Below are 23,263 nucleotides of genomic sequence, written 5' to 3' on the forward strand. Positions count from 1 at the left end.
CTCAATGCAATGGTATGGTCGTCGATGTATTTTTATGTTAAAGAGCGTCGTAGTTTAAGCGCTCGCTCGTCACGCTGAAACCCGGGCAAAATTCTTCACATAGGTACAATGTTTGACCTTTTCTGTGGTTTAACTTGGCCAAAAGAGGTGTAAACCCACATCACTCACTTCCTCTGTGCAAACATGATTAATCCATGTTTTAGGCAGACAGACAGATTTTTATTTGTGGGGCCAATAATACATTTGTAAAACAGAGAATTTATGCTTAACCTGTAACCCGGCTGTGATAGAGTTTATAGACAACTGTACGAAGAACGTTATTGGGCCATCGTATGGTAAATGTACTGGCATGTTAAAAGGGCCACTGGCTTGCCTATATCGGTTGATTTCGTTGCAGCTCACAAGACATTTTTACTGAAACAGGCAAGTTTGTAAATAGTTTCATGGTGATGAGTAATTTCGCATGCGTACTATTGATGATGCGATGAAAGTAACAGGCAATCCGAATGGAAGACAACGTCACCCCACAAGGCCCTGTACACAACAAAAACGCAGCGGAAAACAAACAGCACAGTACTTCAGGGGTAAGACAAAATTCCAAAATGTTTTTTAAAAAAATGAAGCAAGTTTATGAAGTAAGTGTAAAAAATAAAATTGTTGAAGCGGCAAGAAGCAAAGACTGTCGCTTTCTGCAGATCGATTTAAAACTATTGTTATCAAAATATAAGAAATACCACAAAATGTATCTGTGAACGAGTTGTATAAATATTTTAAAACGCTCTTAAACCTTGAGGAGCAATCCATTTGGGAAACACGTTATTTATCAGGGTAATCTAAAGCTTCATTTAATAGATGAAGCCTTAGTCGGACCCTTCCCATTACCATCTACTACCCCTCTACAAAGCTTTATTTCACAAATAAGACTTTAGTTGGGGACCCTTACTCATTACCTCTACTATAGTGGTATCTTGCCTCTATGTCGTGTTGACAGGAGGTAATACTGTGTCATACGGTACAATCAATAATTCTTCTCTTACAAACCCTCTGCCTGGCCCATCCCTCAAGAAATACAAGGTAGGTTCGCCGGCTTTGATGTCAACTTTATCTATGTTGTAAGTTTTGACTGACCATATAGGATCAGTGGCTCGTTTCCGGCTATCCCCCTCGTGTTCCCCGGCTGGTATAGATACCTCACTAGGGACCCTATCTGGTATCTGTTTCTCCTTCCCACGCAATGGAGCAGCCGACTCTGCTATTATTGATTTTAATTTTATAGCGCGTCTGCCGGCTTCTTACCAGTGAGTCGTGTGATTTCATGATTTATGGCAGACACCACCTTAGGGAGCCGTTCAACCCATTCAGTCGATCGTTTTTCTGGGTTGGTCATTTCTCTCGCATACTGATACCCGAATAAACGCTCAGCCAAAGTCCTATTAAATCTCTCAACTATGGCTTGGCTGCGATGGGCTCCAACCGTGCCACGTCTCACTCGTACTTTGTGCTTAGTCAGCAACTGTGATACAACACCCATGAACTCCCGACCAGGGTCAACTTGGAGCTCTGTTGGCCACGTTAGTGGACTGCGTTTGTATATGCGTTCAATGGCTTGAGCTACCTGGGCAGAATCTTTCGTGGTCAATGGTTCAGCTTCCTTATACCGGCTGGCTACATCCACGATAGTCAGGGCATACTTGTAGGTTTTACGTCTCACCCTGTCGTGAGGTAGGAACAGCAGGTCTGCTTGGTGAACGTTATTAGGTATGTTAATACCAAACTTCCTTCTAGGCACATAGCGTGGTGGTGGTAAATATATCTGCCAAAGTGCTTGTTTTTCAAGCCATGTTTTGACCTCCTCCGGGGATACTCGAGCCATTTTAGCTAGCTTATCTACAGCGCTAGCTCCTTTCCAATACCCACGCGGACTATAGTAAATAGCCTCAAACTTTTTCTGGTTCCGTGACATGTCACTATTTATTTATACCTATGTTCTTGGTTCAATTTTCTCATGCCCGTACGCGTACGTGTTTATCCCATCAATGGCTATCCAACGTTTGGTATCCATAGGGGATAATGATGTTTTATTTATAGTCAGCCCGTATATCCTATGCCCATCACTTCTAAGTGTGTTCATTTTATGTTTAAAGGTACGGGTCTTGAACAGGGCTTCCTTGAATCTGGCGTGTTTGATGTGTTGTTTCACCACGTATTTTTTTACACCCTTAGCTTTCCGGATCTCACCATTGTCGGCCTTCAGTATGGAGTACATCTTAGGCCTCAACCCTATGTACTCGGCTATGGGCGTGCCAGCACACTCGTCCTTCATCTTACCTAGGACCTTTTTATTCACCGTGCTGTGTATGGTATGGTCCTTGGGATAGTCGCTGGTGTCGTACAAATCGAGGTGTTTTTTCATGTCCTCGTACACGTCCTCGGTTCGAATCTCCATCAGCAGGGAATCCGTGTCAGTGTATAGCACTTCACACCTGTCATCGTACTGTTTCTTCAGCTCGTTGTAGTAAAAGTCGTACATCAAGTGTTTGGATAAATCGAGGATGCTCATCCCAACGTAAACAGGCCGGTTTAATATTATGTGACTTTTCTTCATGTGTATGGCAGCCAGGTCGTTATCGAATATCTTACTACGGTTGAATGCAGGGTTAGCGATCAGCTTCCTGAGTTTTTCCTCCTCATTCGACCGAACCAGCTTCACGTCCACGCGTTTCCTCAGGTTCTCCATCGTCTTACCGAATACCGAGTTGTTCATGAGCTTATAGAAGTTTTTCTCAAAGTCACTGGTGGCAAGCTTTCGGAGGTCCGTGTTCATTCTGATGTAAGGCTCCATCCATGGGCTCTGGTTGAACTTCAGCACTCTGTGTATTTTGGTCAGTTTCATACCCAACGACAGGTACAGCTGCAGGTTGCGATAGTGAACTATGTATTTGGTCTTATTCATTAAGTTAGGCACGAGTTTTTCAACGCCCGTCACCCGCCTATCTAACAAGTTATGTTGGTATTCAGACATCCAGTCTGGGTTAACCCTCATACGTTCGGGAGCTAGCGGATAGCTGTTGTGTGATTCGTGTAATGCTTTGGGATACTCCAAGTCAACCTCGAGGATATAACCTTTGTTCGAATCCGGCGCGATGCTCATAATATCGAAATCGGATGATACCCATTTGAATCCCCCCTGTTGGTAGATACTGACTCATGGCCCATCCGTACAGGTTATTTGCGTCGAGATAGAGAATGTGATTGGTTGGTTTGCTAGGGTCGTAGCCATTCACGTATTGATTATTTGCTTTAGCGTATCGTTTGGTTGCCATGGAGATCCCACCTCGCAAACCTTTCTCAATGAACAGGTGCATGTCATAATCAGTAAGCAATTCCAACTTAACTCCGGTCTTTTTAAGCAAGGCATCCCACGACAGGCCTGGGCTGGTGTAATACCATGCTGGATCTAGTTTATACTGCTTGATACATGTCCTCCTAAATGTCTCAAACACGTCGGCTAATAGTAGTACATCCATCTTCAAGTACAGATCGTGATAGTCACCCAGGTTTTTTACAACCAAGTTTATTCCATACATTAATAGCGTACGAGTAATCGTCTTCGGATATTTCCGAGTCTGTCAGATTGCTGTAAAATTCTCTGATGGGAGGTAGTCTGGTCTCGGCGAACTTAGTCCAACTATCCATGTACTCATAGGGATACACACCCTTCCTCATAAGCAGAGATCTAGTCTCGGCGTCTGTGTATCGATCGGTGATAGGGAAGGTATCGTTGGCTTTGATCAGGCTGGCTAATGACGACAATAGAAATTGACACGAGTCAATGAACCTAAGTCCGTCTAAGCTGAAAGAGAGATATTTCTCCATGTTGTTGGGGATGCACGTTATATTACCATCGATTTTCGCGATGGCCTGCATGATTAAGTGAGAGTCGTACCCTCTCAAGTTGTGAAAGACAACGGGAATGTTTATTGTTTTAGGGTTGATTCTAAGCTTGAGGTTACACTCGTTATGAGCGGCGCCTCTATACTTACCGGTTATGTGACAGTGATCTCTCACCGAATCACCGTTCAGTGGTGAGTCACACACGTGACAGTTAATGCTACGGGAGTGAGCTAACCTGTCGGCTTGGGTCATACGCATGGGAGCGATTCTATGCAACTTTTCCCTAATAATTTCTTCTTCCTCCTTCAAACACTTTAGAAACCTTTCAACCGCGTCAGGACCCCTGTACACTACGGGAGATTTCGTTTCACCGTCACAACGGACGACTATGTATCCAAATCCACATGCTTCATGCTCTTGTGTTTTGTATGTGAAGCTCTCACCTGTGGGTAGAGCATTGGGGGTCCCCCCAATATCAACTGGTTTGACCAAGGCTTCAAAGTCGGCGTATATAATATAAGGAACAGACATTTGGTGCTTGTGGTTGTAGAATTTTAGGATATTGTCACCTTCCTCGGGCATGTCGATGCGTATAGCCGTCTGTCCCACACCTTGACAATACTCCTGGTGGGATTCTAATAAATCAGCTCGGCTGAAACCGTGCAGACATCGCATACAAAAGTGTTTTTTCCCATTGTGTTTCGACTGATCGTGCAACAACCGACTGAAATGTTTTATCCACGTGTAGTGATACTTTTCACCTCGTTGGATCATGAATATATTGATAACACGTTTCCCCACCAACGAGCTGAGCCTGTGTATTATTGTTGTGTCGTCTTCGTGTCCAAAGACATTTATAGCTAGATTATTCTGTTTTTCTACTTTAGTGATCTGAGATATGGTGGTTGGTTCATCTATACCATCCCAGTTGAGTCCATCGTCTTGGGGATAACTAGAAGGCCTGTTCGAATTAGTGTCAGCTGGAAACAAGGCTGATCTGATAGCTAATCTCAAGCAATCGTTTCCTCTATTCTTAACGTTTACTATGGCCTGTTTTTTCTTATAGTAGGGAGGCAAGTCTAGGTATGACCCGCCTTTGAACGGCACGTAGTTAGCTATGTCTAGATAGACAATATCGATTTTATCTACAGCCCACCCGGATCCCAAGTGTGTGTAGCGTTCTAGGTATTCCTGTATCTGCTGAAAACTAGTATCGATCGATGTGTTTATAGTCTCTATCTGGGTCACGACCTCTTGTACACCTCGGAAGTAAGGCTGAACGTACTCGGTAACATCCCCTACGTTCTTTTCGAGTGTCATTTTAATTGTGATTTGAAATTTGATACTTCCAAGACTGGCTAGTTCCTGTTTTATTTTATCATCTATCAGGGGCTTAATATCTGAGACATCTATATTCCTATCAACGCGCATGCGCCAGCCTCTTAAATACTTACCTACAGCGCGCTCAGTGCGTACGAACTGTATAGTATTCATAATTGCGTACACACCTAAGGAATTAATGTCTAATTGGGCCGCCGTAAATGTAAAAAAATCATATATCCTCTCCGTTACCCCAATGAACTATTTTTAGATGGGCTGTTTCGATCCAGTGCTCACACTGTTTGATATAGTATTCCTTGAAGTTTAGCAGGTATTCCGATATACTTGTAAAACAATCTATCTGGTGTTGAGTCGTGATGGTCCCCACACATACGAAGGGACGAGTATACTTAACACCATCTTTAATCCATACCATTTTCAATATTACCTGAAATCTGAAGTTTAGTTTATCTTTGAGTATGTTTTTTTTACCTGAGATTCTATGTCTTCACTGGGATCAAGTTCCACAAACATATCTATACGTAAGTGTGTAATAATCTCTAATTGGGGTCTATCTTGAGAAATCGCCTACGTTCTTTTATGTAGGCCTTTTTATTCTCGTAGATGAGGTGATGTCTGACTACGTTCGCCCCCGTGAGCTTTACATAAACAATAGTGTCCTTTGACTCCTATACCACACACAGAACACGAGTAGTTGGGACTTCCCATGTGGAAATAACAGTACCCATGAGTACCGCATACCCTACCACAGGTCTCGGTCTTCCCCATAAGTATGTATTCACATCTATACATGTTAACATATTTATATGTGTATTAGTCTAATTGCTTCACAACCAAAGCAGTCGCCGCTATACCCAGCGCTATGAAGGTCAGTTCACGGTCCATTTGTCCCTTGGATGGTGTGTAGTACTGAGCGAGTGTTGGCTTCTGTAGTGGCTCCAATCGTTTACCAGTTAATAAGTAGTATTGTCTCGCTGCGTCGTCGACATCGTGGAATGTTTGAACGGCATGGTTTTCACGCCTGAGTTGTTCGTTAATGTAATCGATCCGCTGGAGGCGTTGTTTAGCGTACTCGGCCTGTGCTATTTGTAAGTTCTCAATAGCGAGATCGTGCCGCTTCCTCTCCGCCTGTATTTCAGCCGCGTGTGACTCTCGTAGTTTAGAAAGAGAAATTACTCCCGGAAAATGCCAGGGCATTCACTAACGCACCACCGACCATCATAGCAATCGTAGCCATCCTTATATTTATTTCATAATATCTTCAGGTATTATTCCTTGTTTTACTAGGATGTCTTTTGTGGCCATCGCCATACCAAGGTTCATTATTAGCATACCCATATCCTGCAGGTTGAAATCTAGCTTGATAGTTGGTTGTTTAAGCACCATTTTGGTCAACCGAGCGTATCCTACGGCTAGACTGGCGACCACGGTGGCGTGGTATGCGTCGTTGACGAACGTTTTCCCCTCAGACATTATGTATATGATATAAAAATATATATTTTATTGCATGATATGCGGGTTGACCTCTAATTGTGGGGGAGGGTTTCCCTCCCTGTGTCGTGTATATAACCACGAGATAGCCACGGCAGCAGTTGCGCATACAACCAACAAGAGTCGCTCCCGGGTGAGTCACCCTGATAATTTTATGTTGGTTACACCACCGTTTTTTACCGGCAGCTACTCTCTTAGGATTCTTCTGCCTGGTGACTGTGGGAGGGTTCACAGTCACCTGTGAGGGGGTCTCCTCCAGTTGGGGTGGGGTCTCCTCTGAAGGGGTCTCCTCCTTGGGGGTCTCCTGTGCAGCATCCATCTATACTATTATTATTATTTTTCCTCTCAAATTGACAATGCTTTGCCGTGATAATCGCCGCCGTCACCGGGGCTAACAACATACCGTATTTGTGGTACAGCTCGCAGCTAATAGAGCTCAAGGCGTGTTCGATAAAAGGGTCTTTCTCTAAGTCTTCCCACAGGTAAAGTCGACGCTCCGGGGGGGATGGGAAGGAAGTATGACGCAATACCAGTGTATATCTGGGTCATAGCCGATCCTATTGTCTTTGTCATCTCTGAACCTAGTCTAGTCTCGTATTTAGCGTACAGTTTATCGATTTCTTCGGCTGACATTTTGTGAATTTTATCCGGAGTGTACTCCCCAAAGTAATGTTTGGCTTTGCCACCAACAGCCAACGCCACCAGTTTCTCTCGCTTATCATCATCCACCTGTATTTGGGGTACCAACAGTTGCTCTAGCAACTCCTCACACTCCATCCTATAATATGATAAGTAAGTTTTAGTTTTAACAATATAATATACGATATAAGCGAAACACAGAGAAATGAAAGGTTAAGTTGCACACGACGAGCACTTCAAATACCATAACTATAACTAAATGCTAAGTATTTATTTAAGCATTGCTAAGCATTGCTAAGCTTTACTAAGCATTGTTAAAATTTACTAAGCATTGCTAAGCATTGCTAAGCTAAAACACACTATAGGCTACTGGTTGGTCTGTCTTAAGCACGAGCTTAGCGTGTTTAGTTTCAGCTAGCTGTTTCTTCACCCGTTCCCCGTTCTAATTTGCTCATCACATCGTTCTCTCTCAAACACTCTTCGAACGAATCCCTGTCCTTGCAGTGAAATAAGGCAACCCATCGCGTCTGCTCCCTGAGGTCTTTCAACACCGAGTTGAACTTCTGCGTTAGCACCCAGACGCTGTGCTTTGCGTGTCGGCCTGAAAATGCCAGGTACGATAGCATATCTCTCTTTTTTGTTATCTCGCGATTAGCGCTGCAGTCGTCCAGTATGAACAACGTCGACTCCCCTTTAAATTTCATATGGTAAGCTTTCAACCAGTCCTGTAGACGTGGCCCCGGATCGACTCTGTGTACGTCAGGGTCCGTCATAACCCAAGGTCTTTCCGTGTACGTTTTATTCATGCTCAGAGTAGGACACATGATAACGATGTGGTCGAACACATCCCTGTAGTACCCCCTCCAACATATCCAACACGAAAACGGTCTTCCCACAGCCAGTCTGCCCGCACACTATGGCGCAGTGTGGGTCGCGGGGCAAATCAGTAAATGGCTTGCCGCCAGGCAAATCAGTAAATGGCTTGCACGAATCTCCCATTGTCTATATTAAGTTGCGCATCCATAATAACGTACAGATATAATTTCAACTTGCCAGCGGGTTGAGCCTTCTTGGTAATCTGGATAGTAATTCCTTCGCTACCATTGTCTATTCTACGGCCGCTACCGTGTAGTTTATCGTCATCCGTGGATCGCATGTCCAACCACAGCGCGTACTTGTTAGTTAAGTATTCACCGATTTGCACGGAGGATAGGTCCAGGTCTTTGGCTATATATGGATGTTTGCTCGGCAGCTTTTTTATCTCATCCCACTGCTGGTACGCACGCATACCATGACTAAACAGCTGGTTGGGCACGCCCTCGATGGTCACTTCCACCTTTTCGATCTCTGGGTTGAAAAACTTCTCGCTGTCCCTCCGGAACGGCTCGTAATCCTCCACAGGGACTACCAGGATGCCTTTCATCGATCGCGCCGGCACGTTCAGGTTGATATTCCACACAGTGTCGCTCTTATCCCGCACGATGGATCTATGCCTCAGTATACGATCGTACAGGATGGCTACATTACCCGAGTACTGGTTTCGAACCTGCCTTGCCAGCTCGGGTTAGTGACCATGTCGAACTCCAGAGAGATGTTGTCTATGGTATAACTGGCCTCATCACCGTTCGGCGTACGCACTACTTTGCTGTAGTCGTTAAACGTGAGCTCGTATTCAAGCCTATCACCCAGCGCGGCTTGGTAAAACGGCGCGTGTTCCGTGAGCAACTCGAAGTCGAGCGGCACGCAGAACCGGTTCCCGTACGCTTGAGCGATGGCCTTTTCACCGTCCGATAGCTTGTCTAACTGGTCTGCCGTGAAGGCATACCCAATGCGCGACCTGGTCGATTTACTGATACCTTGGTACACGTCATTGACGCGTTCTCCCTCGCTTTTCCAGAGGTCCTTGTAGCAGTGAAAGACGTCGCTGTCGTCGATGCTCAGCACCTCGTTACCGGTGATCTTGATGGTGGTTTTCTTGATAATAGCTCGACCTACGTTCCGCACTAGCTCGCGTTTGTCGTTGTCGGAGGTCAACGTGATGTTGAACGCCAGTCGAACAGTGCCTGGTACAATGAGGTCATTCGCGCCAAGGTTTGGAAATCTAACCAGCAGCGTTTGATTCTGGTCTATCTTGCTGGGATTGTTGGTGATGGTCACCGACTGACGCACGGCTTTGACACCTAGTGGCTCTCTCGATCTTCTGAAAGGATCTAGTTTTCTACCGTACATTGTTATATAAATGAAATATATAAGTTTTAATACTAAATAATGGCCGAGTATATCCCTATGGAGGATATGTGGGATAATAGTGCCCTGGATGATGTTTCATCCTCATTAAGTGGTGAACTCGTACAGCCAACTGTCAACGATTATTACAACGCAGTTGAAAATAGAAGACATCAAACCGTTGGGGAGGGACTATTCCAAGTTTACAGTCGATAATAAGGGCACGTTGCGATTGAAGGCTTACCCGGAGATCGATCTCATGAATAAGCGCACGAGAGAACCGCTTGCCTTATCAACACTCACCAGTCGTCATGGTAGTAACTTTATCCGTGATGAACTAGGCTTCGTAGATTACGGCGGCGCGCGACCTAAACTTCCTCCTAAGACCGTCCAAGATCTGCAAGCAGCCAGAGTCAATACTAGGAACGCTAAAGAAACGTCAGACAGTATCGAAAAAATATTGGCTACGTATCATGATAAACCCTTGCCGGGTCTCGAATTTCCTCTGAGAGAACTGCGAGGCTTAGACAAGCCTTGAAACATGTACGTGGAGAACTCGTTAACAACATGGGTAAACTGAACGAAGTCGATGAGCGCATCGCTCGCGAGAAAATAAAACTAACCGAAACTGAAGACGATGATATGAAACGTCGCATCGAGGAGAGAATAAAAAAACTTGGAAGACGAGAGACGGACTCGGTTGGAATCCGCTTCCTCGAACCGGGAAGCCCTCCGATCACAGATCAGTAGAGTACGGGAAACCATCGATCGAGTCCTAAATGAAGACACCACGCTAGCTGACAGGATCCGAATCCTGTTCCGTGAACAAGGCATCACCATCGCCAGCATTCTGACTGCATTGGGCTTCATCATATCTACCCTGGTGGTGTCACTTAGTGGGGGTACCCCCACACCCCCAAGTGGTGGCGGTGGTGGCACAGGTGGTGTTAAAGAGTGGATTAAAAAACTAGGGGGAAACTCTAGCTAAACTGGCTGGTAAGGCCGCCGAAGCCCTGCCTGGCATCCTGGGTAGCATCGTCTCGTGGTTGCTGAGTGTTTTAGCTAAAACTGCTACGTGGCTCAGTCAAAACCTGTGGGCAGCCATCGTCGCAGTAGCTGGTTTGGTGTACGTAGCGGCTAAGGAATTTTTAACCAAATGAGCCCCAAAGCCACCCCACCAACCACCATGGCTGTTTTACGATCGATGTGCTGTGAACCCACAGTGGGTGCAGACTGGGGCTGTAGGTGTGTGTGTTGAACCCTAGGTTCCGGGGATGGCGCCACTATACCCGTTTCACCGGTCGTGGGTGGTGGGACGTGGGGGACGTTGACATCGAGGTTGACGCCCAACTTTTGACCCGCCGTGGCTACAATTATTTCGTTGTTGTAGCCCACCACTTTTTTTACTCTCAGTTGCATATCGCTCGGAGCCATGTACAGTCCCACGTCGAACACGTAGTCGACTTTCGACCTGGCGTATTCCAACACGTCTTGGTAGCGTTTGATGGCACTCGGGAGATCAACTGGAGCATTGATAGCATCCTCAACGTTGACAACGAACTGTTTCTGGCGTCGTAAGCAGTCCCTTACCTAGGATATATTGGAACGCGTTTGCGTCTGCGCACCAACAGTGCCCACGTACGTTCGAATCGAGTCATTCAAGCGTTCGGTGCCGGCACGAGTATACCCTTTCGATTCCAACATGAATTTTTCCAGTCACCACCCTGCTCGAACCTCCAAACTCGGTAATCCTTGCTGTCGTCGAATGCCATATAACGGTCATCCCACTCGTTTGTTGTGACGTAATGATTCGCATTGTATCACCACCCCATTCTTTCAACTTCTCGCTGGCTTCCACGAGGGCATGTTGTGAACGATAGGAATACCCAATCCGTGGTTCGGTCCGGCAAACGCCAATCCGTTTTAGTGTCGATTCGAATTCGTTGCAAATACGTTCGTAGGCCCGTCTATCGTATTGGTTGTTTACTGCATTCCACGCTTTTTCCTGTGAGGTGGGGCGCTGATCTCTTTGAGGATACGCCTGACCTGGTAGTACACGTGAAACGTGAACACAGACTGACTCAGCGGTCCACGCCGAGTGTCGGATACACCACACCCGTTGTAGCGCACCACACGGCGAAGTTGAGTTGATTCTGCCAGAACTGCATCGGGTTGTTGAACCAAGCGTGCACTGTCTTAACGTTAGTCACCGAAAACTTATACTTATCGAACACATCTATGAACTGGGCGTCGAAATACAATCCATCAGCGACCACGATCTTCATGTTTTAAAACTATTATATAATGAGTTTATATAACATGTACATAACACTCCCAGGAATAACGAGCGGCGAGGCCGTTCAGCTGACGCACGCGATCGATAACACGTCGGGTCAACTCGAAATAGCACTGTGCGATATAACCTACCTACCACGATGGACTAACATCAACGCTAGCAACAATAAACTGTTCGTAGGTGGCGCTAGCAACAAGATAATTGATGGTTACTACAGCGTGTGCTCTCTAAGCGACGAGGTATTCAAACCATTGGGAGCCGAACTCAAGATGAACGACTCAAACGGCACAGTGGTGTTAATCAACAACGGAAGAAACTCCTTGCGGCTAGGCCGGCCATTGGCTAGAACACTCGGTATGCAGCCTGACGAGGTAAAACCAACGACTACAGTCACAGGCGCGAAGTTACCCGACTTAGTACCGTACCGAGAGCTGTGCATTCATCTCAACCAGGTTAGCACAACGGACAATATTCAAGGAGGCCACCCTTCCACTATACTTAGAGCAGTGCCGGTTAAAACGGAGAAATACAACGACGGCAGAACCGAGTCGTTTTCAACGTGGCAATATAAGAGGTTAACCCAGGGCAACATCCCTGAGCTGATAATATCGGTGTTAGATATAAATCATAATCTCGTGAATATAGGATACCTCAGCGTAACGCTGCACATAAAATGACCAGCGCACAAGGTCCCGGAATGAAGTTGAAAAAATGCACCAATGTGGGGATCTCCGATCTCGGGGACACACGCGGATTCGACGACCCCGGAGTAGATGGTAAAGTGTACGCCTTGCAACTTAAAAACAGCATTTATAAACGCGTTGAAGTTTCCGGTGGTACTAGCAACCTAAGCGATATAGTAGATACCTCAAGAGCGGCAGTCAACACTAAGTACACCCTTGTCACCACCGGGGATGATAACTGGATGATATACCCATACGGGGGCAAACTGTTCGACTTAACCGATGTTGAGAGCACTACCGTCGCCCGAAACAAACCATATACGCTCGTTTTCACCGATGATGACAAGTGGGTGTTATTACCGGGTAAAGTCGACTGGTTTCTCAATATTAGGCTCGGCTCCCCCTACGTGTTTACGGATAATAAAGACAACCACCTAAACAAAGTCGTGAACAACGGAACCCTGCTCGTGGCTTACATCCCGACTCAGAGACGTAGCGTAGTCATCAGCCCACTCGCCAGTATGGCAGCCCACATGCTATCGAGTAAAGCGGGGATGCAAAACGTGGTATTGCAGTTGGTGTCTGAATTCGAAGGTGTGGTCAGGATCCTGGAGAGTCTACCGGCGAACTCAACACTGGTCATCCAAGTCTACCTAGGGGAACCATCGCGGAATGATGTAGAGATCGTGAAGGGGGTCAAACTCCGGTGGGGGAAACAACAACAGTATCACGTTTGCAACGTTTACGTGCGGGTGGGTGTCGACTCCAAAACCAGTCTGCAGGGTGTCACCGTGGTCGTGGAAGACACTATATCACTAACCAAGATATTCCTACCCGACAACATACACTTCATGGGGGTGAAGTGCACCCCTGAACTATTATCAGAAAACCAGTTGGAAATTATCTCGTAATAATATAGCAATGTCTTGGATTCGCCCCAACACTACGATTAACGACTTAGGGGACACGGAGGGATTCGATCAGCCTGGTGAGGAAGACACCTTATACATCCTGCACTTGAAAGACAACGTGTATAGGCGGGTGTCGTTATCAGATTTTAAAGAGCCTGAATGGTTAGTCAACTTAACCCTCACCTCACCTTATATCTCCCTGAAACAAAAGAATACTATCTCCGAGATTAGGAACAACGGTATGATTATAGGATCGTTCGTTCCGGAATCTAGTGTACAAGTCATACCAATACCAGACCACTCGGGCAACATGTTAGCTTCAGACAGTGGGAGGGTAAAGATAGAGATCAAATTACTCGATTACCAAGAGGTTTTTAGAAATGTTGCGGAAAACTTCACATTCATCATAGACGTCTATCTCGGAGATATAAGTTTGACTAGTAGTTATATTAGCATTATAGATGATATGGTGATAGGTTGGGAAGCCAGGTGTAATAACCAACGTTGTTGTATTATTAAGGTATCAGGAAACGACCCTGTACCAACCCTTGATGGGGTTCGTCTCTTTAATGGACGTAGAGCTAAGACCCCGCTTTTTTTACACGCACGTTAATCTAAGTATTATCGGCTTTAAGTACATTAATCGAAGGTTAAATGAAACCCAATTAAAATATATTATGGGATTGAGCTATATCCCTGAATTAGTACCAGAACACTAGTTGGAAATTATATCGTAATAGTATTATAGAAATGTCTTGGCTTCACCCCAACACTACGCTTAACGATCTAGGGGACACGGAGGGATTTGATAAGCCTGGTCATAAAAACACCTCATACGTCCTATTATTTAACAACGGTGTGTACATACGGCAGGACCTGGCAGTCTTTAAAGAACCTAAATGGGTGATCAACGTGACCACCACCGCACCTTATATCTCACTAGACAAAGATGGTTATGTCTCTGAAATTAGGAACAACGGTACCTTGCTCACGTCTTTCATTCCAACTGAAAGGATGATAGTTTCTAACTCTGAATATTGGCCTAGGGACACCCTGTTAATTTCAGCCAGGAAGTCTCAGTTAATAGCCACCCACCACCATCATTCCATAATAGGGGTTAGGGGTATGGAAACAAACTCCACACTCATCGTAGAAGTCGGTTACAAGGATAAGTTTGATTTGGATGACCTTGACCCATCCCCAAACTTGGAACTTTTACCTGGTGTAACAATACGTTGGGGTAACGACCCCTTAACATCAGGTTTTTTTATCTTGCATATTCGTGATACGATTGGGGGACTCCCAACAGGGATTACTACCCCCCATAATAAACTGCTATGATGTTGAGATAGACCAAAAGTTACCTATTGACCCTTCCCGTATCTACACATATGAGAATCTAAGTTTTATAAGCCTCAGGTACGTTGGCCAACTATTAAGTGATGCCCAATTAAAATATCTTTTGTAATATATATTATAGGATGGGACTGTATCCAGGCATAGATGAAGTAGTAAAGACCCTGGAAACCGTAGACGGGTTTCGCTTGAGACAATTATGTGATGTAAGACGCCAACTAGAACAAGATCGTGACAAGCGGGAAAGCACTATATAAAAATACCATAGAGCTTTCAATGCCGTGGATGGGGCCGATACTACCCTTATGGCAACCAGCATGGGACTAGGGGTGGCAGGTGTTGGGTTGTTGACAACCATCGTGGCTGCACCTATAGTGTTGGGACTCGAAATAACGGCTGGGGTGTCAGGGTTGGCTGGATTGGTATTTAAGTTTGTTTCTCGCAGACTGCATCGTAAGGCATTGAAGCATGATGAGATCAGAGTTCTGGCTGAAGCAAAGCTTAACACAATAGATGATCATATTTCCACGGCACTCACTGACAACAAAATCTCGGAGGAGGAGTTTCGTTTAATCCTCTCTGAACTCGCAAAATATGATAAAATGAAACAAGAAATCGGTCCAAGTCTCGTAAAAGTCTGCTACTATCAGCGAGGATGAGAAAAAAAAAGTACATAGAACAGGGGGGTACAAAAAGCCCAGCAAGCCTTTATTACCAACACCAAAGACATAGATAAACGAACTACTTGATGGATGGCGAACTGTTTCATACCGTATGAGGTCAACACGTGACATACCAGAATTCCCTCCGGGGCCTCGGCTCCATTATTTTAAGGAATGGAGAGACCCTCGAACATTACCCTCTACATAAAACTTGGTTTTCCTTCATCTATACAACTTCTAAAATGCCTCTCAAAGAAGGTATATCATGGGCTTGGCACATGCAATTCCTGCACATGTTGCGGAGGCAGGTCACATGACTGTCTTCTATAACATTTGCAAATGCCAGGGGCCCCAGTGCACATCATGTCAGGGAAGTTTAACGTGTTGTTCTAATCCACAGGTTTCTTTACGACTAAACACTTCAGCCAGAGTTCGGACGTTTGTAGTTCCTGCGACAATCGTATAAAGTCTTGGATATCTATAAAACAATTGAATTCAGAATGCCAGGCGGGTTTCAGAGAAGGATGCTCAGCCATCGACCATATATTGAGACTGCATAGTGTCATACTTGGGTAAAAGGGTATGTTCTAATGCAAATTTGATTTCAAGAACGCATTTTATACTGTCCATAGTTCCAAATTGTTATCAGGTGTAAATAGGAATCGATTTTACGCTTCTACAAAACGTGCACTAATGCTACAGCTTCTGTAAAAACAAATAAGTGGGAAATGACGGACATATTATAACCACCTTCACTGGTGTAAGACAAGGTTCTGTTTCGTCGCCTGTCCTCTTGATGTTATACACTGAAGAACTTGTAAAGAAAATACTGTCGAATGATACAAGAGATATACTTAAAACACGATGAAACTATTCTGTGTCACTTTTTACCTACGTTGTGGCTATCTTTGCAGACTCTGTGGTTCTGTTACAACGTAAAATAGATGTTTTATATGAGTATTGTTTAAAGTGGGGGTTAACAGTAAATAGTGATTAAACGAAATAACAGTTTCTGAGAACGGAGGTAGATTATCCAACAGTTCTCGATAAAGAACATCAAAAATGGTTTTTAAACCGTACAGAAAGTGAAGTAGTATTATATCATAAATATATAGGTATAGTTTCTTGTATAAATATGTTCTCAAGAGCCTTGAGGCATTTTCTATGTAAGGAAAAATAATTTCTCATGTCACAAAAGAATTTTTAACCAAATGTACAGAAATGCCAATCAAATCGTCATTTAGATTATCCGTCGGAATAATGCTACCGATCTTGGCGTATGGTTCAGACGTTTTGGGCATACATAACAATAAAACAATAGAAAAAGTACATTTCTGTAAATGTCTATTACATGCAGTATACAAAGCTGCGAATAAAGTCATACTAGCCGAATGAGGCAGTTCTCCATGATTTATGAACGCCGATACTAGTGTATTATCGTATTGGATAAGATTAATAAGACAACCATGAACAAGATATTCCAGAAACTGTTATGATGCACTGAAAAGACGAAATGGCACGGGCGACATAAACCTGGTATCGTTTGTACGTAATTTACTAAGTTTGGGGCGTGTATGACATGTACAAGATGTTTGTACATCTACATATAGACTATGATGTACAGATATCTATCAACATGAACGGGTCAACGAAATGCGACAGTGTAACTAACGACAAGCACTCTAACACCAATTCTAACTCGGACTCCTAAGGGGATTGATTTTCGTTTCTGTGAAATACACACACCAAGAACGGGAACTGGTGAATCAGTACTTGTCACGGTAGTCATTTAAGAACATATATTTCACGTAGCATATGTTATATTTGGGATTGCACTTTCTTAGTAATGTTTTGGTGCTTTGAGTCCCATCCGGGATTCGAGCCCACACCCCCAGAGTAAGGTACCTAATCGCCGGCACACAAAGTCAGCCGTCTAACCCGCTCAGCCAACGCGGCTTCCACCGTGCGCTGGCGATTAGGTGCCTTATTCACCGCTGCCAACGGATTGACTGTCACAATGAGCAGTACATAGTTAAACTCAGCCCTTCTTCTCGACCCCCCACCCCTTCCCCTTCTCTGACACAACTGTAGGTGATTTATGTAGAAATGGCAGCAGTTGGGAAACGCCTTCCCCAATCTACCCAGAAATGATAACTGATGGTCCAGTAACATTTGAGGACGACAAATGCACCGTACATTGTTATCGTCTCAAGCACCAAGTCAACCCGCCAGTTCAATGTTTCAACCTCATGAGGACAGGATAGTGTGGTGTCACGTAAGCCTTGTAGTTATCAAGGAGGTGCACCAGATATGGCGTCTCGACACTGACTGGTAATATGGTCACGACACTGGTTGGTAATATGGTCGTGCAATCCCATGGTGTAAACCTAGACCCGTTTCAAATGGTTCTTAGATGTTCAGTTTGAGCAGAACCGGAACAGGATAAATCGACTAATTAAATCGAACAAACGACGAAAAGCGTTGAATACTTAATGTTCTAGTATCATTAATGATGAACTATTCATGTTAATACATCAACTAATGTAAATAGTAAGTGATAATACTATGTCCATGTCCTTTTCAAACTTCCAGAGGCTTGCATATTCAGAATGAACAGAGATCATAAATATTTTACGATCATGTAGGGGCATCACTGGAGTTTACAATTAATGTATCCGTCAGTAATTATACACATTATGTATTACAAAATACATTTAAAACCATGATGTACATTACTACTAGAAAAACAGTGTTTCTCGGGACAGAAGAACTGTTATCCTCAAAGCCGGGCTTTCTTCCATTGTTATTTCCCAACTATTCCAGGGGTGGACTTCAGCTCCAGTTCACATAAGAAAAACTCCTTGAAGTTACATTCTTTGTCGTCCCACCGATAGCTCTCTCCCTTGTACAACATCAGACAGAGCTGGATATTGTGATAATCATCAGGCTGTCCAGGAGACCACCAGGTACTTTCGATTCGGGTGTTCTGAAATCCCCACTGCCACTCGTTCTGTATCAGGTACGTCAATCCACCTATCCACACTCCATCAGTAGTTATAGTAGAGTCTTCTCGTTTGAGATAACCTTCAAGGAATGTCTGTTCCGAAGCCGTCTTCACGTAAGCCAGATGGGAGCCTATAGCCTGACAGTACACGGCTGCCTCCGCCCATGATGCTTGCACACGGATGAGACTGTAGCAGGAGTCGTCGTGGCGCAGGTAGCCGTTTGGACAGTCACTGGAAACCACGTTCACAACTGCCAGCAGGACAGTGATACTTATTGATGAGTAAAACATGTTTTAAGAACACATGCAACCGCTGAATCTGCTTGAATGTTTCGAATTGGCGTTGCCTTCAAGTTTACCTGTTCAACACAAGCTCTATCCCTGTTACACAGCTACAGGCTTAAGGTGAAGACTTAGTATTAATTTATACCACCACGAGGCAAGAGAGGTGCCCTGTTTGCTGTGTCAGTTTGCCTAACTTGAATGTCGGGTAGCAACGAAAATATGGTCTAAAACATGTCCCTTTCCTCGAACATTTCATACAAACATAAAGGTCACAGAAATATTAGTGGTGTGATAACAGCAACAAGTTATATATTATATATTTTTAAGTTTAATGAAATCGACGAAGACGTGGAATCTTCTTTCAAAAAGTTACCGTGATTGTATAGGGTCACAAAATCCAAATGACAACACAGGGCTCCCTGTAATACCACTGTTCTTAGCAGTGGACGCACACAACTTCCTTATAACAACACGAATGGGCCCCACAGTAAGTTGTATCTCGCCTTCTCCGACAGTGTTAATGCTGCACACAACATATTAATTATTAATTATTCACAACACACATACACACACACACGCACTCGGATATGTGTTCATCCTGAAAAATCCTGACATAACTATACCCTATAAAGGTATTTCTGCCTTAGCAGCGGGCACTCGGTATATCGTCTTGTCAGTGTTGCCTGTTTAACGTTTTTTGTTAGACAGCCAATGAAACTGGCAGATGGACAGACAAGGTGAACATCCCGTTGCAAAAGCATTTGATTCTGGCCAAAGCGTGATCAGCAGGACATATAAAATCGACAACCCAGCGAAATGCTGTCGTTACAGTAAAGTCTTTTCGTTTGAGGTGACCTTGAAGGAATGTTAAAAAAATTGTTCCGAGGTTGTCTCCGCGTGGGACACTGCCAGTTGGGAAACTGCCATCTCAGCCTCGTGGTGCAGCAAGCCTGTGTTAAGGTAAACGGCCGACAGTGCAGATCTGGCATTGATTTATACCACCACGAAACAAGACAGGTGCCCCCTGTTTGCTGTGTTAGTCATTACCTGAATGTAGGGTAACAACCAAACAATCATGGCCTAATGAAAGAAACATATCGCTGTACCATCTGATCTTGTTCTAGTTCCGAGGAATGTTATACTGCATCGTGGTGTTGATATGCCCCAAGCTTGTCCCACTTATCTAACCTGTCGCTGTCAGACATTTGAAATTTCAACTGATAACCTTAAACTCTAAATGTACAAGCAAGTGTACGATTATTGTGGATTATAGTATAAAAACATCCAGTGTCTCACAGCTCACAAAACCCCCTGATATACCACCACAACAAAGTGTCCGATTGTTCCTTGGTGTCTCACGTTGTTGTGCTGTATGCTCTTTGACCTCTGTTGTGTCTTGTTGTAACATGTGATCATATTGTAGTGTGTCAGAGTGTTCTAGTGTCTGATCGTGTTGCATTGTCTAAGAATTCCTTTAGTTGATGTAAGTCACAGAGTTTGTTTTAATGAGTCAGATAGCAGCAGTATCTCAGATCGGCTTATAATGCAATATATGTCTGGTTTGCTGATACACCCGAGATGCAAGATAACTTATAACTTGAGACAAGCTAAACGAAACATTACGAAGCATTACCGAGTTTTGTAACTAGCTACGAAACATAAATTGAATGTCATACAGGAGGGGTTCCTATCTGTAAATCAACAACAAACCTATCCGCCTTATCAACCAACAGCAGGCATAGACCCCGTAGCTTTAAGGTGACATCAGCAGTGCAAAACGAAGGATATGCCCAGTAAGATAATGCTTTGAAAATGAGTGAGAGCGATAAGTGACAGTATCATCTCCAGTTCATTATAAACTATAGCTATGTCGCTAGTCGATCGGTACTGGCCAGCTTGTTCCGAGGCCGTAATCAAGTAAGCCAGGTGGGAGCGTATAGCAGTACATTGTCACCCATGCCCACAATGCTTGGACACGGATGGCAGTAATAGGACAAACGTTTTTCCCAAAATAATAACCGCAAATTGGGCAAGTAACACTTCAAGAAGTACAGAAATTCACCGTAAATTGTTATCGTTTCAATCACCAAATGAACACAGTTCCATGTCTGCAATCACACGGTGAAAGCCCAAAACCGTTTCAAGCAGTTCTCAGATGTTCTGTTTGAATGGGCTGTTTAAATCGAACAGCAAGCAATCAAACTCGTTAAACATTTAATGTTCTGGCATTATTTACAATGACTTATGCATGCTAATACACTGACTTATTTAAATAACAACTGATAATACTTTGTCCATGTCCTTTTCAGAATTTCCAGAGGTTATGCATATTCAGAATGAACAGAGATCATAAATAATTTTACAATCATGCAGTGGCATCACTGGAGTATACAATCAATGTATCCGTCAGTAATTATTAAAAGGCACATTTTAAACTATGCCACACATTACTAGTAGTAAGGAAAAGTCGGACTTTCTTACACTGTTATTTCCCAACTATTCCAGGGGTGGACTCAAGCTCCAGTTCACATAAGAAAAACTCCTTGGCCTGACATTGATTGTCGTCCCACCGGTAGTCGCCTTTCTTGTACATCATCAGACAGAACTGGATATTGTGAACATGATCTGGCTCCCCAGGAGCCCACCAGGTACTGGCGATTCGGGTGTTCTGAAATCCCCACTGCCACTCGTTCTCTATCAGGTATGTCAACCCACCGATCCAGACTCCATCAGTAGTTATAGTAGAGTCTTCTCGTTTGAGCTAACCTTCAAGGAATGTCTGTTCCGAGGGCGTCTTCACGTAAGCCAGGTGGGAGCCTATAGCCTGACAGTACACGGCTGCCTCTGCCCATGATGCATCGAAACGAATGAGGCCGTAGCAGGAGTCGTCGTGGCGCAGGAAGCCGTTGGGACAGTCACTGGAAACCACGTGCATAAATCCCAAGAGGACAGTGATACTTATTGATGAGTAAAACATGTTTTAAGAACACTTGCAACCAGTGTGGCTTCAAGTTTACCTGTTCAACACAATCTCTACCCCTGCGACACAGCTACAGGTTAAAAGTGCAGACTTGGTATTGATTTACACCACCACGATGCAAGAGAGGTGCACCCTGTTTGCTGTATCAGTCAGCATAACCTGAATGTCGGGTAGCAACCAAACTATGGTCTGAATCGTGTCCCTTTCCCTTAACTTTTCATACAAACATAAAGGTCTCAGACATATTAGTTGTGTGATAACAGCAACAAGTTGTATATCATATATGTTTAAGTTAAATGAAATCGACGAACACATTTAGATGTTCTTTCTGAATGTTACTGTGATTGTATAGGGTCACAGAATCCAAATGACATCATAGGCTATCAACCATATAAATGCATGTACATTGCACTGTTAGCGGTAACGGGGCTCCCTTTAATACCACTGTTCTTAGCAGTGGACGCACACAACTACCTTATTACGAAGCGAATGGGCCCAACAGTAAATTGTATCACTCACTCACTCTCTCTCTCTCTCTCACACACACATACACACACACATACACACACACACTTTAATATGTGTTTGTGTCACGTAATAAGTGTAGACACTTGATGTCTACGCCTAAAGTGATCGTATCTAATCTATCTAACATAACATATATAAATCGTGTATAGATTATGCACTAGCATGCATAATGTCTACAAAGATATCTCTGATTTTACACTGATTTTGAGATTACATGTATATTCAAGTGTTGCCGAAAACAGTAAACTAAAGGATTGTTAGGACACTAAGATTAGTATCGTAAGAAAAACGTTTTCAGACCATAAACAACAAAGGAATTGTATTTAAATGCAATAGTAGTGTACGTCTACTATTCATTGTTAACGGGCGTAGTAGTTTAAGCGTTTGCTCGTCACACTGAAAACCCGGGTTAAGTTCTCCACATAGGTACAGTGTGTGGCCATTTTTACTTACCTCGTCGGGATATTGTTTTAACTTTGCTAAAAAGCTGTGTAAAGGTACATTCACTCACTCACTCACTCACTTTGTCTGTGCAAACCTATGCGCGTGATTAATCATGTAACAAATGTTATATTTGGGATACCACTCTATACACTTTGGGATTTACAAATATAACATTTGTTACATTTGGCCTCTTTATAAAAGACATCGTGTATTTTCGATTAATCATGTTTCTGTTATGTGTGATCTTGTGTTGAAGCATGGAACCTCAATGCTCCCCGAAGACTTATGTCCTATCAGAGCTGAAAGGTCGCTCTGTGTACAATCAGGCTTGTGTTTGAGTCGGTAGACAACAGTGTGAAAAACGTTAAAAGATCATTGTATGCTAAGAGTACTGGCATGTTAAAGCGACATGCCTATCTCTATTGATTTCGTTGTAGCTCACATGATATATTTACTGAAACAGACATGTATATAAGTATTTTGTTGGAACATAGACTATGTAGATTTCGAAAAAAAATGTTTG

At 43.8% G+C, this 23,263-nt stretch overlaps 2 protein-coding genes across 2 annotated transcripts; both read right to left on the minus strand.

Moving 5' to 3' along the window:
* Positions 1–17,976: 17,976 nt before the first annotated feature.
* Positions 17,977–18,853, minus strand: LOC124283157 (perlucin-like). Its single transcript, XM_046719185.1, has one exon. The coding sequence runs from the start codon at positions 18,792–18,794 to the stop codon at positions 18,303–18,305; it is 492 nt and encodes a 163-aa protein (XP_046575141.1). The 5' UTR covers positions 18,795–18,853; the 3' UTR covers positions 17,977–18,302.
* A 2,134-nt stretch (positions 18,854–20,987) lies between these two features.
* LOC124283155 (perlucin-like) lies at positions 20,988–21,924 on the minus strand. The gene is given in 1 exon segment (XM_046719182.1): positions 20,988–21,924. A coding segment is annotated over 1 exon segment (492 nt). The 5' UTR covers positions 21,766–21,924; the 3' UTR covers positions 20,988–21,273.
* Positions 21,925–23,263: the final 1,339 nt, after the last annotated feature.

This window comes from Haliotis rubra, unplaced genomic scaffold (genome assembly GCF_003918875.1).
Source record: "Haliotis rubra isolate DU_JTF1 unplaced genomic scaffold, ASM391887v1 Scf31, whole genome shotgun sequence".
NCBI lineage: Eukaryota > Metazoa > Mollusca > Gastropoda > Lepetellida > Haliotidae > Haliotis > Haliotis rubra.

Coding starts and splice junctions, on each gene's coding strand:
- LOC124283157 (XM_046719185.1), bottom strand. CDS start 18,794: ATGTTTTACTCATCAATAAGTATCACTGTCCTGCTGGCAGTTGTGAAC.